Below are 13440 nucleotides of genomic sequence, written 5' to 3'. Positions count from 1 at the left end.
AATGGACAGAGAGCTGGGATACATGGGACTTTTTAAAGTTAGCAGGCTGTAATGGATGGAGTGTGGTGGTCAGCCATTTACAATCAATCTCGGCGACTTAGAGAGATCGAGAGTGAGATATCCAAGTTTGCCGACAGTTTAAAACTTGTTTGGAATAATTTGCAATCTCTGCAGTAATGTGGTGAAATGTGTTGGGCTGATTTGTGCACAAGAGGATCGCACCAGCAGCAAGCATGGTTAATCAGCAAAATGTTCCTGTTAGTGAGCAATAAACATGGCAGAGGGATAATACCCTACTCGTCTTCAAATTATTACCTTATCGCTTTTTTTTGCACTGTGGTCTCTGTGCCACGTACCCTCTGAACTGTGTCACTGTTTTGAATATCTCCAACTGTAACTTTTTTTTATTCATTTAGAGGACGTGCGCATCACCGGCTAGGCCAGTATTTATGGCAGAGAGGGCAGTTGAGGGTCAATCACATTGCTGAGGGTCTGCAGTCACACATAAACCAGAGCATGTAAGGATGGCATTTTCCTTCCCGAAAGGACATCGGCAATGTAAATGGGTTTTGTTTTCAACAATTGGCAATCTTTTCATAGTTACCATTTTAGATTTTCATTAAATTGAATCCAAATTCCACCATCTGTCATGGTGGGATTCAAATCTGGGTCCCCAGATCATTACTGGAGGGGTCACCAGATTAATCTTCTCGCAATAATACCATTTACCCTCCTGAAATTTCTATGGACTAATTTCGATGAACTAGCAGTGTTTTGAGTTGAGCACTGAAATGTTTACTGCAGAGAAGCAGCTGGTCTCTGAGTTGAATCTCTCCTGTATCAGTGACGACAGGTGTGAGGAAGGCAGGAGAGGCAGGAGGGATCTGTTTAATGATATTCCCTGATCTGCAGATTCAGAGACAGTTGTGGTAAACAGGAGCAAACTCACTTTCTGTCTCTCTCTCACACACACATACATACACACACACAAGAATTCCCCAGCACACTCAGACAGGTTCTGTATCGAGAGGATCCCACTCTCTCTCTCTCTCTCTCCCACTGCTCCTGCTTTGGAAGATTTCGCAGAATCTCGTGGTTGACAAGGAGCCTGTTTTGGAAGTTTTCCACAGCGACGTGAACCGGTGGTGCAATGCTGCTCCTCTACATGCAACTGGATTCTCTGTTCTATGAACTGCAGATGTGCTGTCACTTGTTTGGGTCGAGACCAATCCTTTCAAATGACCAACTTTGGCACAACATCAGAAGCACTGTCCCTAAAGCAAAAACCAAGCTTAGTACAGAACCTCCTTACGATGATAAAGGTAACTATTGTGCTCATGTGTGATGTATCTCAACATAATGTGGGTTTTTAAAATTTATTTTCGAGCTTCTTTGGTTGCTTCTGCTCAAACAGGGTTCCACAGATACCAACAACCCTCTGTTCACTTCAAAGCCAGACTTGTATCTTCAGTAAATGTGGATACATTATTCACAATCTCTGTCTGGGTTATTACCAGAGCAATCTGAGGTCCCTGCACTGATGCCTGGGCACTTCGCTAGTTACATGCTGTCATTTTGAAAATGTCTCCTTTATTCCTACTGCTTGCCTCCTCACTGCTCACTACTGAGGCAACATTCCAAAAGGCATTTGGAAGGTGTGGCGGAAACAGATTATCTGCAAAGAAAAGGACTTACCCATGGAGATGTAGTCAATATAATAGCACAGAAGCAGCATTTATTACTGGGTAGAGGGTTGAGATACATGGGATTTTTTCAAGTTAGTAGGCTGTAACAGATGGAATGCAGCGAGGATTGGTGCTCAGCCTTCAGCCATTTACAATCAATCTTGGTGATTTAGAGAGATAGAGAGCAAGATATCCAAGTTTTGCTGACAATGTGAAACTTGTTTGGAATAGTATGAGGAAGATATAAAAAGGCTACAAGGAGATAAGTGAAAGAGCAACAAGAGCAGGTGAAGTGTAATGCACGTGTAAGGATGAAACTTAGTTTGGTAAAATGACTAAATAGAAGAAAACATTTACTGAAAGCTGTAAAACTTGCAAATGTTCAGAGAAAGAGAGATATTAGCATGCAGGTGCAGCAAGCATGTAAGAAAGCAAATAGCTGTTGGTTTTTATTGCAGGTGGATTGGAATGCAGGAATAAGGAAGTCTTGCCACAACTGTGTTCGACTTTAGTGGAATTTAAGGTACCGTGTGCAGATGTGGCCTCCAAATTTAAGGGAGAATTTGCCTACATTGAAAGCAGCACAGTAAAGGTATAAATAGGTTAGTTCCCAATAGGTTGCCCTGTGCCTATCGGCTGACTAGATTGGGCCGTTATTCACCTGAGTTTGGAAGAACAAGAGGTGATCTTAGTGAAACATTCGAGACTGTGAAGGGAGCTAACAGGGTGGACACTGTGAACTTATTGCTCCTGATAGGGGAATCATGATCACAGTCACAGAATGGGGTCCTGATCATTTGGGATGTAAATCAAATAGGTAGAGAGAGGCTGATTGATAAGTGGAAATCCAAGAACGAGAGCACATCAATTTAAGATGAATGAGAAACAAACCATCAGAAACCTCACTGAGAAGTGTTGAAGAATGTTGTGAGCGGTCAGGATCTGAAACAAGAGACTGCAGCGGAATAGATTCAGTTGTAACAATGAGATAAACTCCTGAAGGGAGAGAAACAGAGGGGTGATGTGGAAAGGAGCAGGAACTTGGAATAAGTGCATTACTCTTGCAAAAGGCTTGCACCAATAGCATAGAAAGAATGGATGTCTTCGGTACTGTAAGCAAACGATGATGTTATAATGAGAAGTTTTTTTCACCCAGTAGATTGTGCTTCCTTGGTTTTCTCTGCCTCAGAGAGTTGTGAACAAAATATTGGTCTGTCAGGAAATCAAGGGCTAAGGGGAGCAGTCAGAAGGTCAGCCCTGATCACATTGAATGGCAGTACAGACTCAAGGGACTGAATAGCTTACTCCTGCTGCTATTTCTTAAACAGCAATTCCCCATATCCACATCCGCACCATTGAGAAAGTTCAGTTCAATGTCAGGTCCTCATCCTATGTGTAATCTCTCACAATTATGGTCAGGTTTTGAAGGATAATGGTGATAATGGGAACTGCAGATGCTGGAGAATCCAAGATAATAAAATGTGAGGTTGGATGAACACAGCAGGCCAAGCAGCATCTCAGGAGCACAAAAGCTGACGTTTCGGGCCTAGACCCTTCATCAGAGAGGGGGATGGGGTGAGGGTTCTGGAATAAATAGGGAGAGAGGGGGAGGCGGACCGAAGATGGAGAGAAAAGAAGATAGGTGGAGAGGAGAGTATAGGTGGGGAGGTAGGGAGGGGATAGGTCAGTCCAGGGAAGATGGACAGGTCAAGGAGGTGGATGAGGTTAGTAGGTAGGAGATGGAGGAGCGGCTTGGGGTGGGAGGAAGGGATGGGTGAGAGGAAGAACAGGTTAGGGAGGCAGAGACAGGTTGGACTGGTTTTGGGATGCAGTGGGTGGAGGGGAAGAGCTGGGCTGGTTTTGGGATGCGGTGGGGGAAGGGGAGAATTTGAAGCTGGTGAAGTCCACATTGATACCGTTGGGCTGCAGGGTTCCCAAGCGGAATGTGAGTTGCTGTTCCTGCAACCTTCGGGTGGCATCATTGTGGCACTGCAGGAGGCCCATGATGGACATGTCATCTAAAGAATGGGAGAGGGAGTGGAAATGGTTTGCGACTGGGAGGTGCAGTTGTTTTGAAGGATGGAAGGTTTTGCCCACCTCCAAATCCACAAGGAATGTGAGGTTCATGTCAGTGACTCTGCTCTCAGCTGCACTCACCCAGATGGATTAGGGAGCAAACCTCAGCCTGGTTTATATTGTGCAGGTGAGCATCGCAGGGTGCGGATCATCTGCACTCTTGGCGAAAGTTGTGTCAGTGGAGTTTCAGACTTATTTACTCGGATGTTTATTTCAGATCTAGAATCAGTTTCCATCGGGTGCCAGTGATAGCAATCTAATTGTGAAAGGTTCAAGGTAAAAAGGCAGCTGGACTGAGGTGGAGCTCCCTGGGCTGATGGACAATAGAAGGATAGGGAATGTCAGGTGGCGCTCTGAGTAAGGATAGCCCCCGGTCTGCCACAGTTATGATAACAAGCAAGAATATTGCACTCAAACGCGCACACAAATGCATGATTGCACACACAAAAATAAAAATGGCACACAGACACGTGCACATACAAACACCCATGCCACAAGGAAAGGGAGCTCTCACAGAGTGTCAAAATCAGTGACAGACACTGTGCTACTCTTCAGTCTCAACAAGGGTGCAATTTAAATTTGATTAATAAAACCAAAATCTGAACAGAGTAAGTCTCGTTGATGGTGACTCAGGGATGAGACCATCAGTGATTATTACAAAAGTCCATCTCGTTCACTGATAGCCTTCAGAGAATGGAATCTGACCTTTCCTGCACTAATCTACATGTGACTGTTTATTTGCAACAATGTGATTGCCTCTTAATTACCCTCCAAAACGGCTGAGCCAGCCACTCTGTTTTTCTTTAAATTCACTGAAAGGATGTGGGTGCCAATGGTTGTCCCTGGCTGCTCTTTGAGAAAGATGCAGTGAATCGCTGCAATCTGTGAGCTGTAGGTTGACCCAAGCTCTGTTTAGGGTGTGGCAGTGGCTCATTGGTTAGCAGTGCTGCCTCACAGCTCCAGGGAACCAAGTTTGATTCCACCCTTGGGTGATTGTCTGTGTGGAGTTTGCACATTCTCCCCGTGTCTGTTCGGGTCCTCTCCGGGTGCTCCAGTTTCCTCCAACAGACCAAAGATGTGCAGGTTAGGAGGGGTGGCCAAGCTAAATTACCCCATAGTGCCCAGGGATATGCAGGCGAGCTGGGTTAACCGTGGGAGATGTGGACTCACAGGGATAAGTTGGGGGAGCTGGGTCTGGGTAGGAAGCTGTTCAGAGGGTTGATGCAGACTCAATGGGGTAAATGGTTTCTTTCTACATTAGAGATTCTATGAAGTCAGGATGGTCAGCGGCTCAGAGGCGAACTTGCAGGGACTGGTGTCCCCATGTATCTGCTGCCCTTATCCTTCGAGATGTAAGTGGTTGTGAGTTTGCAAGGTGCTAGCTAAGAAGCTTTGGTGAATTTCTGCAGTGCATCTTGTAGATGGTGCACACTGCTGCGACTGAGTGTTGGTGGCGGGAGGAGTGGATGCTCGTGTATGTGGTGCTAATTGAGCAGGCTGCTTTGTCCTTTGTTCAAGGGCAATTAGGGATGGACAAAAAATGTTGGCCTTGCCAATGATGCCCATATCCTGTGAGAATAACATTGAAGCATGAGAGCAGGTAGCCCTTCAGCCCATCTAACCTGCTGTGCCATTCTGGATCATTCCAGATCATCTGGAATATGTCATTTTCTGCCACACTGCCCTATTCACACTTGAGCTGTCCAAAAGAGGTAGCTGTATGAGACTGTGGGAGATAGCTGTTTGCAGAGCCCAGTTTTGATCTGAAGCGGCACTTACTTTTGATGTAATGTCAATGTGTGACAATTAAGATGTTGCCTTGTTCACACACCTGCCATACAGAAGTCTGACCTCCCCCGAGATCAGTAACAACAGAAAAGCAAAGAGGCAGGGGAGAGGCTGAAGCTATTCCCTCATATAAGGTTAAGCCAGAGCGAATAGGAAGATATCTTCTCTGTCTCACAAACAGACACACTCACACAAGAGACATTGGTACAGTGAGTGTTCAGCCCAGGTGACCTGCATTACCTGAGGATCTGTGATAGAGCAAGAAGCAAATCTTGCTGTTTTAATTGGAAGAAATTTGGGGATCCAATTCCACGGCAGCGTGTACACAGGGAGCTGCGATGTACATGCGATTCATTCCCTTCTTCTCCCAGGTGCAGATCTGTTGTCACCTGTTCGGCACATCTCCCATCCTTTCCCAACAGCAGCTTGTGCAAAGGCTTCAGGAGAGGGTGTCCATCATGAGAACCAGGGGCGGCACTTCAGCTCCATACACCAACACAGGTAAACTGGCACCTCGTTGTGTTCTGTAATTCGTCTCAATATTTGCGATCCCCTTCCATCTCTAACCTCTCCTGCCTTTCTGCCAATGGAGACAGTTTAACAGATGCCAACACATATCTGCTACCCAATTCCTGGCTTTGTACCCAGAATGGCTGAGCAATAATGTTCCCTTGTCAATTCCACAAACTCTTGCACTTTCAATCTGTGGTCAAAGGGTCAATGATAAGGAACAATGGAAAAATATCTGACTTCGGAGTCAGTGAAGAAATTGAGGTGAATGATAACAGCTTTCTCCCTGATCCTCTCATCGACACAGGTCAGAGATCAAACCTCAGCCTTGCTTGTATTGTACGGTTGATTGATACAGACATGTTGGGGGTGGCTTGCATTGCTGAAGAGTAGGAGTGGACAAGTTGGATCAAAAGCAAAAGCAGAAATTGTTGGCGAAACTCGGCAGATCTGGCAGCATCTGTGGGAAGTGAGCAAAGTTAACATTTCCAGTCTGATGACTCTTGATCAGAAAATAACTCTTTATCAGAACTCTGCTATCACTCCACAGATGCTGCCTGACCTGTTGAGTTTCACCAGCAATTTGTATTTTTGTTTCAGCCCTGCAGTCCTTAATTTTAGGTTACAATCTTAGGGTGTTTGTTTCTGATCTGTAATCAGTTTATCAAAACTGCTAGTGGTATTAAACCAGCAGTGAGAGGTTTACTGTCCAGGGGCACCTGGTCTGTAAGGTGAAGCTCTCGCTCAGCTCTCTTGGGACATTATTGACATTTAAGGGAAGAATAGGGATGGGCTGTGAATGAAGATATTCCCCAGTCAGCCGTGGCTTCAGGAAAGAGGAACACGCAGATGAACCAGCAGCATACAGAGTGGCAGAAATTCTCCCTGATAGATCAGCAGCAGCAACAAGTGCTGTATTTTGTCCGTACCGATAGATAATTGAAAGGTCCTGGTGTTTTCGGAAGGAGTTTCAAGAAAGTTTTGAACGTTGTGGAATTACTTGGAGTTCCGATGTTGTACTGGAATCTCGTGGAGTTTTTTGTGGAGGTGCAGATATGCTGTCGTGTTTTCAACATCGCTCCAGTACTGTCTCCTCAGCAACTTGCACAGAGGCTGCGAGAAAAAGTATCTGTGGCCAGAACTAGGGGCAGTTCCAGAGTTCCTTACAATGATACAGGTAACAGTTATATCCTCCTGTACTACAGATCACTGCAACATTGAGATTCAGTTCCTGTCCTGGCCTAACAGTGTCAGTGATGAATGGATGCAGAACAGATGAGTACATGCCAGCCAGCTCCCATCTCTGCAGTCCAAATATTCAACCATGAGCAGCATCACAATTGAACTCAGCATTGCTTTTCCTCATGTTTAATCACCTGCACTCTCTGGTCTGGCTCAAAGGGGTGTATTAAATTAGTTGCGTTTCTTTTCCAAATTTGTAATATGTTTCTTGGGAATCTGGTGTGTTAATGTAATAGTTAAACGTTCAACATAGCAGGACATGTGGTCTTTGAGCTGTGGTTCCCCTGGGTCACTGTCGACAGATGAGGTGCAGATATTCCCCAGTCAGTCAGAGTCTGTGTAAATAGGAACAAGCTCTATGTCACACAGAGTGACAGGAACTCTCACTGAGAGAGTCAGGCTGGTTCAGAGCCCATCCTTGTCGGTGAGACAGACTGCAGTGAGCTCTCAGTGTTGTTTAGGAGAAACAGGTTTTTTCCATTTCAGCATTAATGCTAGCACCAATGTTCATGTTCGAGGATGTAATTAGGGCATTTGTTCAGGTACAAATGTGTTGTGAAATGTACAGAGCTACTCCTCTGCTTCCCAAGAGTCGCCTGATGCTGAAGCTAAGAGCTAAGTCTGACCCCACAGTCAGCACTGTCCCACCTTTCGATGAAACAGGTAATAGTAGTCATTTTCGGTCATATGTCTATTGTGGTTCTCTCCTGGGTCATTTTCCAGGTTCCATAAGTGTTGGATTGTCTTAAGTCCTGATGCAGTATACTTTAACATGCACCAAGCTCCCTCATATACCACCCCCTGGGCTCTCTCACTTCTCTACATTGGCTAACAGTCCACCAATCCCTCAGCTTTGAACCAAATTCTCATCTGGTTTTCAATCACTCCAGGACCTCAACCCTCCCTGTTTAGAGAACTTTCTCCACCTGTGGAATCATCAGTGATCTCCTTCCTGCTCTACTCTGGCTTTGTTGGCAACTCTATTGTGCTTGGCTGTTCTATTCTGTGTCTAGCTTTGCCTTATACTGCCTGGGTCCTAAACTCTTGAAACTTCTCCTGATTCATCCATGCCTCTCTCTTCCTGTCTCTTTTTATCTATCCCAAATCGTCCTCCCTCATCCATTTTAAGATGCACCTTTAAACCTAGCTATGACAGAGCTCTTGGTCACTGTTCCGAATATGACCTGATGTGTGACTGAGTGCAAATGTTGTGAATGAGAGTCTGATGAAGAGATTTGGGATATCTTTAACTGCAGGTGCGAACTAAATCAGGTTGTTGTTATTTCCAGCTGCCTGGGCATGTGTCACATATTTTGTTGTTGAATTGATTAAAATCCCTTGAAAATAGGAGATGACCTAATTAAGTTGCTTGAAGGGTCTGATAGGGTCAATAGAAACTATATTTCCTCGGTGGAGAGGCCAATTCTACCTCAATCATGGGGACAAGTTAGAAATAGGCTTCGAAGTTTTGATATCTGTAAACAAATCTTCAAACAAAGGGGCATGGAGATCTGAAGTCACCTCCCCACAAAAGCCTTTGAGGCCAAGAGGCCTGAGATTGACAGGAAAACTGTCAATGCATACCAATGCAAATTAACTGTGTCAGTAAAGGTCTGCTGGAACAATAAGATCCTACTGTCCCAGTGCCAAGTCTGCTTTGAAACACTGGCTAGTTGATGAGCCAGGTTAAAATGGGGAGCTGGTTCACCTGGGTCTGGGCTCAAGTGCATCTGGGTGAAAGTTTCTGCTCAGCCAGCTAGTATTATAACTGCAGAAGGTTGAAAGGGTTTCAGATGACCTAGTTGAAGGGATGAAACAGACTGGATGGGCTGAGTGTCCATGGCTTTGTGAGTGAGGCTAGCCTTGTTGATGCTCGCTGAGGTGGGACCTGGTTGAACTCACTCCCCTTGTTTTTAGTGGATTTTCTTGAGCTGAAGCTGAGAGGCAGATGATCCAGTCTTGACCTAATACCTCAATACCCCAGGGTCACGTCCCACTGTTGCAGCCACCTCATTGCCTTGTGGTTTTATTCTGAGCGGCATTGTAGTCAATAGTCCTGCTTGAGGCTTCACTCATAAGCACAGTATGTCCACCCATACATGTAAATAGGTTACTGAGCTAGGCAGGCCTGTTTTGTGAGTTTGGATTGCAGTTGTAAGGCAGGGAGACTTGCTGAGCTTCATCAGAGTCTGGGGCGATCAGAAAAGATTTCAGCAAACCCTTTATTTTGTGACCTCAAGATGGGAACAGTACTGGCAACCAGCACAGCATCTCTGTGCTGTGAAGTACCACAGTAAACAATGCGCTCCCACTGTGGGGTGAGGGGGGGTGGGAAAGAAAGTGGTCCCAGTGGCAATGAAAACAACAAAAATCCATTCTGTGTTCCTCTCAGACATGCACACAGCATCTTGCCGCTGCTGTTGTAATCCGATAATTGAAGGTTTGTTGTACGGAGTTAGTGAAGTGGAGTTCCCCAGGGTCGGTGAGAACAGGTGAGCAAAGAGCAGGCAGCAGAGGGAGCTTTTTGCATGAAGAAATTCCCCAATCAAGAGACCAGGACTCAGTAAACAAGCAAAAGCACACGTACTCACATCAGAGAGGCAAGCCGAACCCTTACCTCTGAGACAGTTCAACAGGGACCTTCTCTTTCGATGTGAAGGAGTGTGAGAGACAGACAGACCTTGGGAAAGTGCTGTTGTGTGGCTGGGTTGAGAGGAGCCTGCACGAGCAGCCCGAATGCGATGGAACATGATGCTGCTACGCAATCTGGTGTTTCGCACGGTCTGGCAGGTTCAGCTCTGCTGCAAGGACTTCAACGCCACTCCCATTATCCCCTCTCTCCACATCTCGCTCAGAGATAAAGGGACTGTTCCACAGCCCACTATTTTGCCTTTCGACAGGGCAGGTAACTGTTGGCACAGTCTTGATGCGCGGTTTCAGTTTCGCCTGCGCCCAGTTTATGGTTTTGTTGGTGTGAGTGATGGATTCGGTGAGGGGTGGTGAGGAGTAAAAGTGGGGGTGGGGGTCAGTGGAACAGGTGCTCCCTGCACCTCACCCAGATGCACTTGAGCCCAGACCCAGGTGGACCAGCTCCCCATTTTAACCTGGCTCATCAACTAGCCAGTGTTTCAAAGCAGACTTGGCACTGGGACAGTAGGATGCTTATTGTTCCAGCAGACCTTTACTGACACAGTTAATTTGCATTGGAGTGCATTGACAGTTTTCCTTAGCAGTGAAGCAGCCTTGGTACAGTGGCACAGTGGTTAGCTCAGCTGCCTCACAGCATCAGGGACCTGGGTTCAATCCCAACCTCGGGCGACTGTCTGTGTGGAGTTTGCACGTTCTCCCTGTGTCTGTGCAGGCTTCCTGCAGGTGCTCCAGTTTCTTCTCACAGTCCAAAGATGTGCAGGTTAGGTGGATTGGCCATGCTAAGTTGCCCTGTAGTGAGCAGGTTAGGTGGGTTAGCCATGGAAAATGTGGGGTGGGTCTGAGTGGGATGCTCTTTGGAGGTTTGCTGTGGACTCAATAGGCTGAATGGCCTGATTCCACACTGTAGGGCATCTATGAGTGGGCAATTGGGAATTGCATTGGTTGGCATTCTTAAAGTGTGACATTCCAGTAGGAAAGGGTTAACTTGAGCAAAGTCAGCTGAGAACGTAATGGATGTATCTGATGGACTGACCTGGTTTAGTAAGGGAAGCTCTCGCCTTGGGACAGTCACAGTGGTGAGAAAGATGAAAACAAACTCCTTGAGAGTGCGGGAGCAGGTTTTGTGTGTGTGTGTGTGTGTGTGTGTGAGAGAGAGAGAGACAGCGAGGTACCTCCAAAAAATGTTGCAACAGGACGTTAGGGAGTGGGGCGAGTTCCACAACTATGTTGATAGAGGGCTGATAGAATGCGATCGTTCATACAGCGCGGAATGTTCAATTGTATTGTCTGCAATTTAACACCACCCCAAGGATCGTGTTGTGATAAAACCAAGAGTCAGATGCCAAATGATCAGCCCACCATTCATACTGTGCTTCTGTCCAATCATACAGGGCCAGTCTGCCATCTGCTCACTGTGTTTTCCCTTCGTATTTCTGCTCCCCTCACCCTCCGGGCTCAAACACTGCCACTGGCGTCTGGTTCATGAATGTGTCAATGTTAAAATTTGCCATCTTTGTTTTCAAATCACAGTCTCTGTAATCCCTGCAGTTATACAAACCACTGTGATATCTGCACTCCTCCAAATCTGACATTTTCAACATCCAACAGTCCACTGTTAGCCACTTGGCCTTGGTTGCCTGAGTCCTAGACTTTAGAATTCCTTACCGAAAACTCTCTGACTTTCTCTCTGTCTCTCTCACTGCTTCTTTAATATGCACTTTAAAATGTATTTTCCACTAAACTTTTGGCCACATGTCTGCATATCTCCTGAAGATGCTCGGTGTTGAGGTTAGGCAGATGTAGTTCTTGTGAAGCACTTTGGGACAAAGTTGTTGCTTTCGAATGGCAGAAAATGTAGATTGTTGTTGTGTAGCTATGTGTGAGTGTGTGTGCATATTTGTGTGTCATGTGTGCTTGTCTGTCTGAAAGACCTATTCACATTTGGGCAGCACGGTGGCTCAGTGGTTAGCACTGCAGCCTCACAGCGCCACGGACCCGAATTCGATTCCAGCCTCGGGCGACTGTCTGTGTGGAGTTTGCACATTCTCTGCATGGGTGTCTCTGGGTGCTCCGGTTTCCTCCCACAGCCCAAAGATGTGCAGGCTAGGTGGATCGGCCATGCTAAATTGCCCGTAATATTCAGGGGTGTGTGGGTTATAGGGGGATGCCACAAGGGGCGGTGCGGACTTGTTGGGCTGAAGGGCCTGTTTCCACACTGTAGGGAATCTAATCTAATCTGGGCATCTCAGCTATGGCTTACAATGTAAAGGTTTGCAGCCAAGCACTGCAGATGATATTTGAGCACTGTACTGTCGACTGTGGTAAGTGGCACACTGGCCCTCTCTCTTCCCTCACCTCAAGTCACTGGCCTAGAATATAGCTCACCCTGCATCCCAATGATAACTAGCAATAGAGTGTATGGCTGCCAGAACTGTAAAGTCCAACTACACCTTGTGCTAACCAGTTAAGCTAATACAGATAATTGTAGAAGCATCAAAAAATGTAGTAACTGAGAGTGGGAGTAGACCATTCAGCCCTTCGAGCCTACTCTGCCATTTGATATGGTAATGGTTGATCGCAAACAAAGAGAGCAAGAGGGAGGCAGTGACAATGTGAAGGCTGTTTTATCTGTGACCGCTGTTCCATGATCTTGGTGGTAAGGAGCTTTGGAAAGTTCTGAGATTGTGAAAGACACTGTGAAAGTTTAAAGTGCCACTTGCTGGTTGACGTTATCCTGCAGAAAGAAGGCGAGCTATTTTTCAGTTGTTACGGGAATGACCCAAGGGAGAGTTCAGGTGCTTGCTGTTAAGTACGTTGGGACCTGTTTTCCACATGGCTGCGTAGTGCTGAGATTGAATTTTCCATGGAGCAAATGTGAAATCCATCTCAGCAAATGTGAAAAGTCTGCATAATTGGCACTGAGATGGCAATCTAACCGCAAGATTCTGGCCGTACCAATGGAAAATATCAGACACCTGCTGTTTTCTGCCCCTGAGAACGTGCCTGACTCCTGACTTGGTTAGACCACAAGTGGATAACAGCAAAAAGTTCTGGTGTCTGTATTACAATGTAACAGATACGGAGTACATGCAAAACAAGATTCACAAGGATGAGACAAGATCTCACAGGTCTGAAGATTGAATAGGCTTCGCCTCTTTTATTCGGGAATGAGTTTGAAGGGTGACCTAAGTGAGTTCTTTAAAAACGTGAGGGGATTGGATAGGGTCAATGAAGAATGTTGGAAAACCACAGCCAGTGGCCCCACATGTAAGATAGTCATTAATAAATCAATCAGAAATTCAGGAGAAAGTTGTTTATCCAGAGAGTGTTGAAAATGAGGAGCTGTCAACTCAGAGAGTGGGTAATGTGGATTATATAGATAAAGTCACCATTGTCTTAACAGCCACAGGGCTGCTGTCTCATTAGAGAAAGAGAAAGAGAGCGCGAGAGAGAGAGAGAGAGAGAGAGAGACAGATCGACAGACGGGGCC

At 46.0% G+C, this 13440-nt stretch overlaps 1 protein-coding gene across 27 annotated transcripts in view; it reads left to right on the top strand.

The window, feature by feature from the left end:
* robo2 (roundabout, axon guidance receptor, homolog 2 (Drosophila)) overlaps positions 1-13440 on the top strand; it is a 1006048-nt gene that overhangs the window by 58426 nt on the left and 934182 nt on the right. For 6 of the 27 annotated variants that reach the window (XM_048540463.1, XM_059650123.1, XM_048540455.1 and 3 more), the window contains exon 1: positions 9911-10206. The exons of 16 other annotated variants lie outside the window; for them this stretch is intronic. In XM_048540463.1, coding sequence (XP_048396420.1) covers positions 10038-10206 — 169 coding nt within the window. In that variant the 5' untranslated portion in view covers positions 9911-10037. Of the gene's footprint in view, positions 1-978; positions 1323-5738; positions 6051-6904; positions 7237-9910; positions 10207-13440 lie in introns of those variants that run through there. 5 more of the 27 variants (XM_048540459.2, XM_059650121.1, XM_048540466.2 and 2 more) reach the window with 3 other exon arrangements.

This window comes from Stegostoma tigrinum, chromosome 12, assembly GCF_030684315.1.
Source record: "Stegostoma tigrinum isolate sSteTig4 chromosome 12, sSteTig4.hap1, whole genome shotgun sequence".
NCBI lineage: Eukaryota > Metazoa > Chordata > Chondrichthyes > Orectolobiformes > Stegostomatidae > Stegostoma > Stegostoma tigrinum.
The sequence above is the reverse complement of the archived record's forward strand: the minus strand, read 5'-3'. Positions and strand labels throughout refer to the sequence as shown.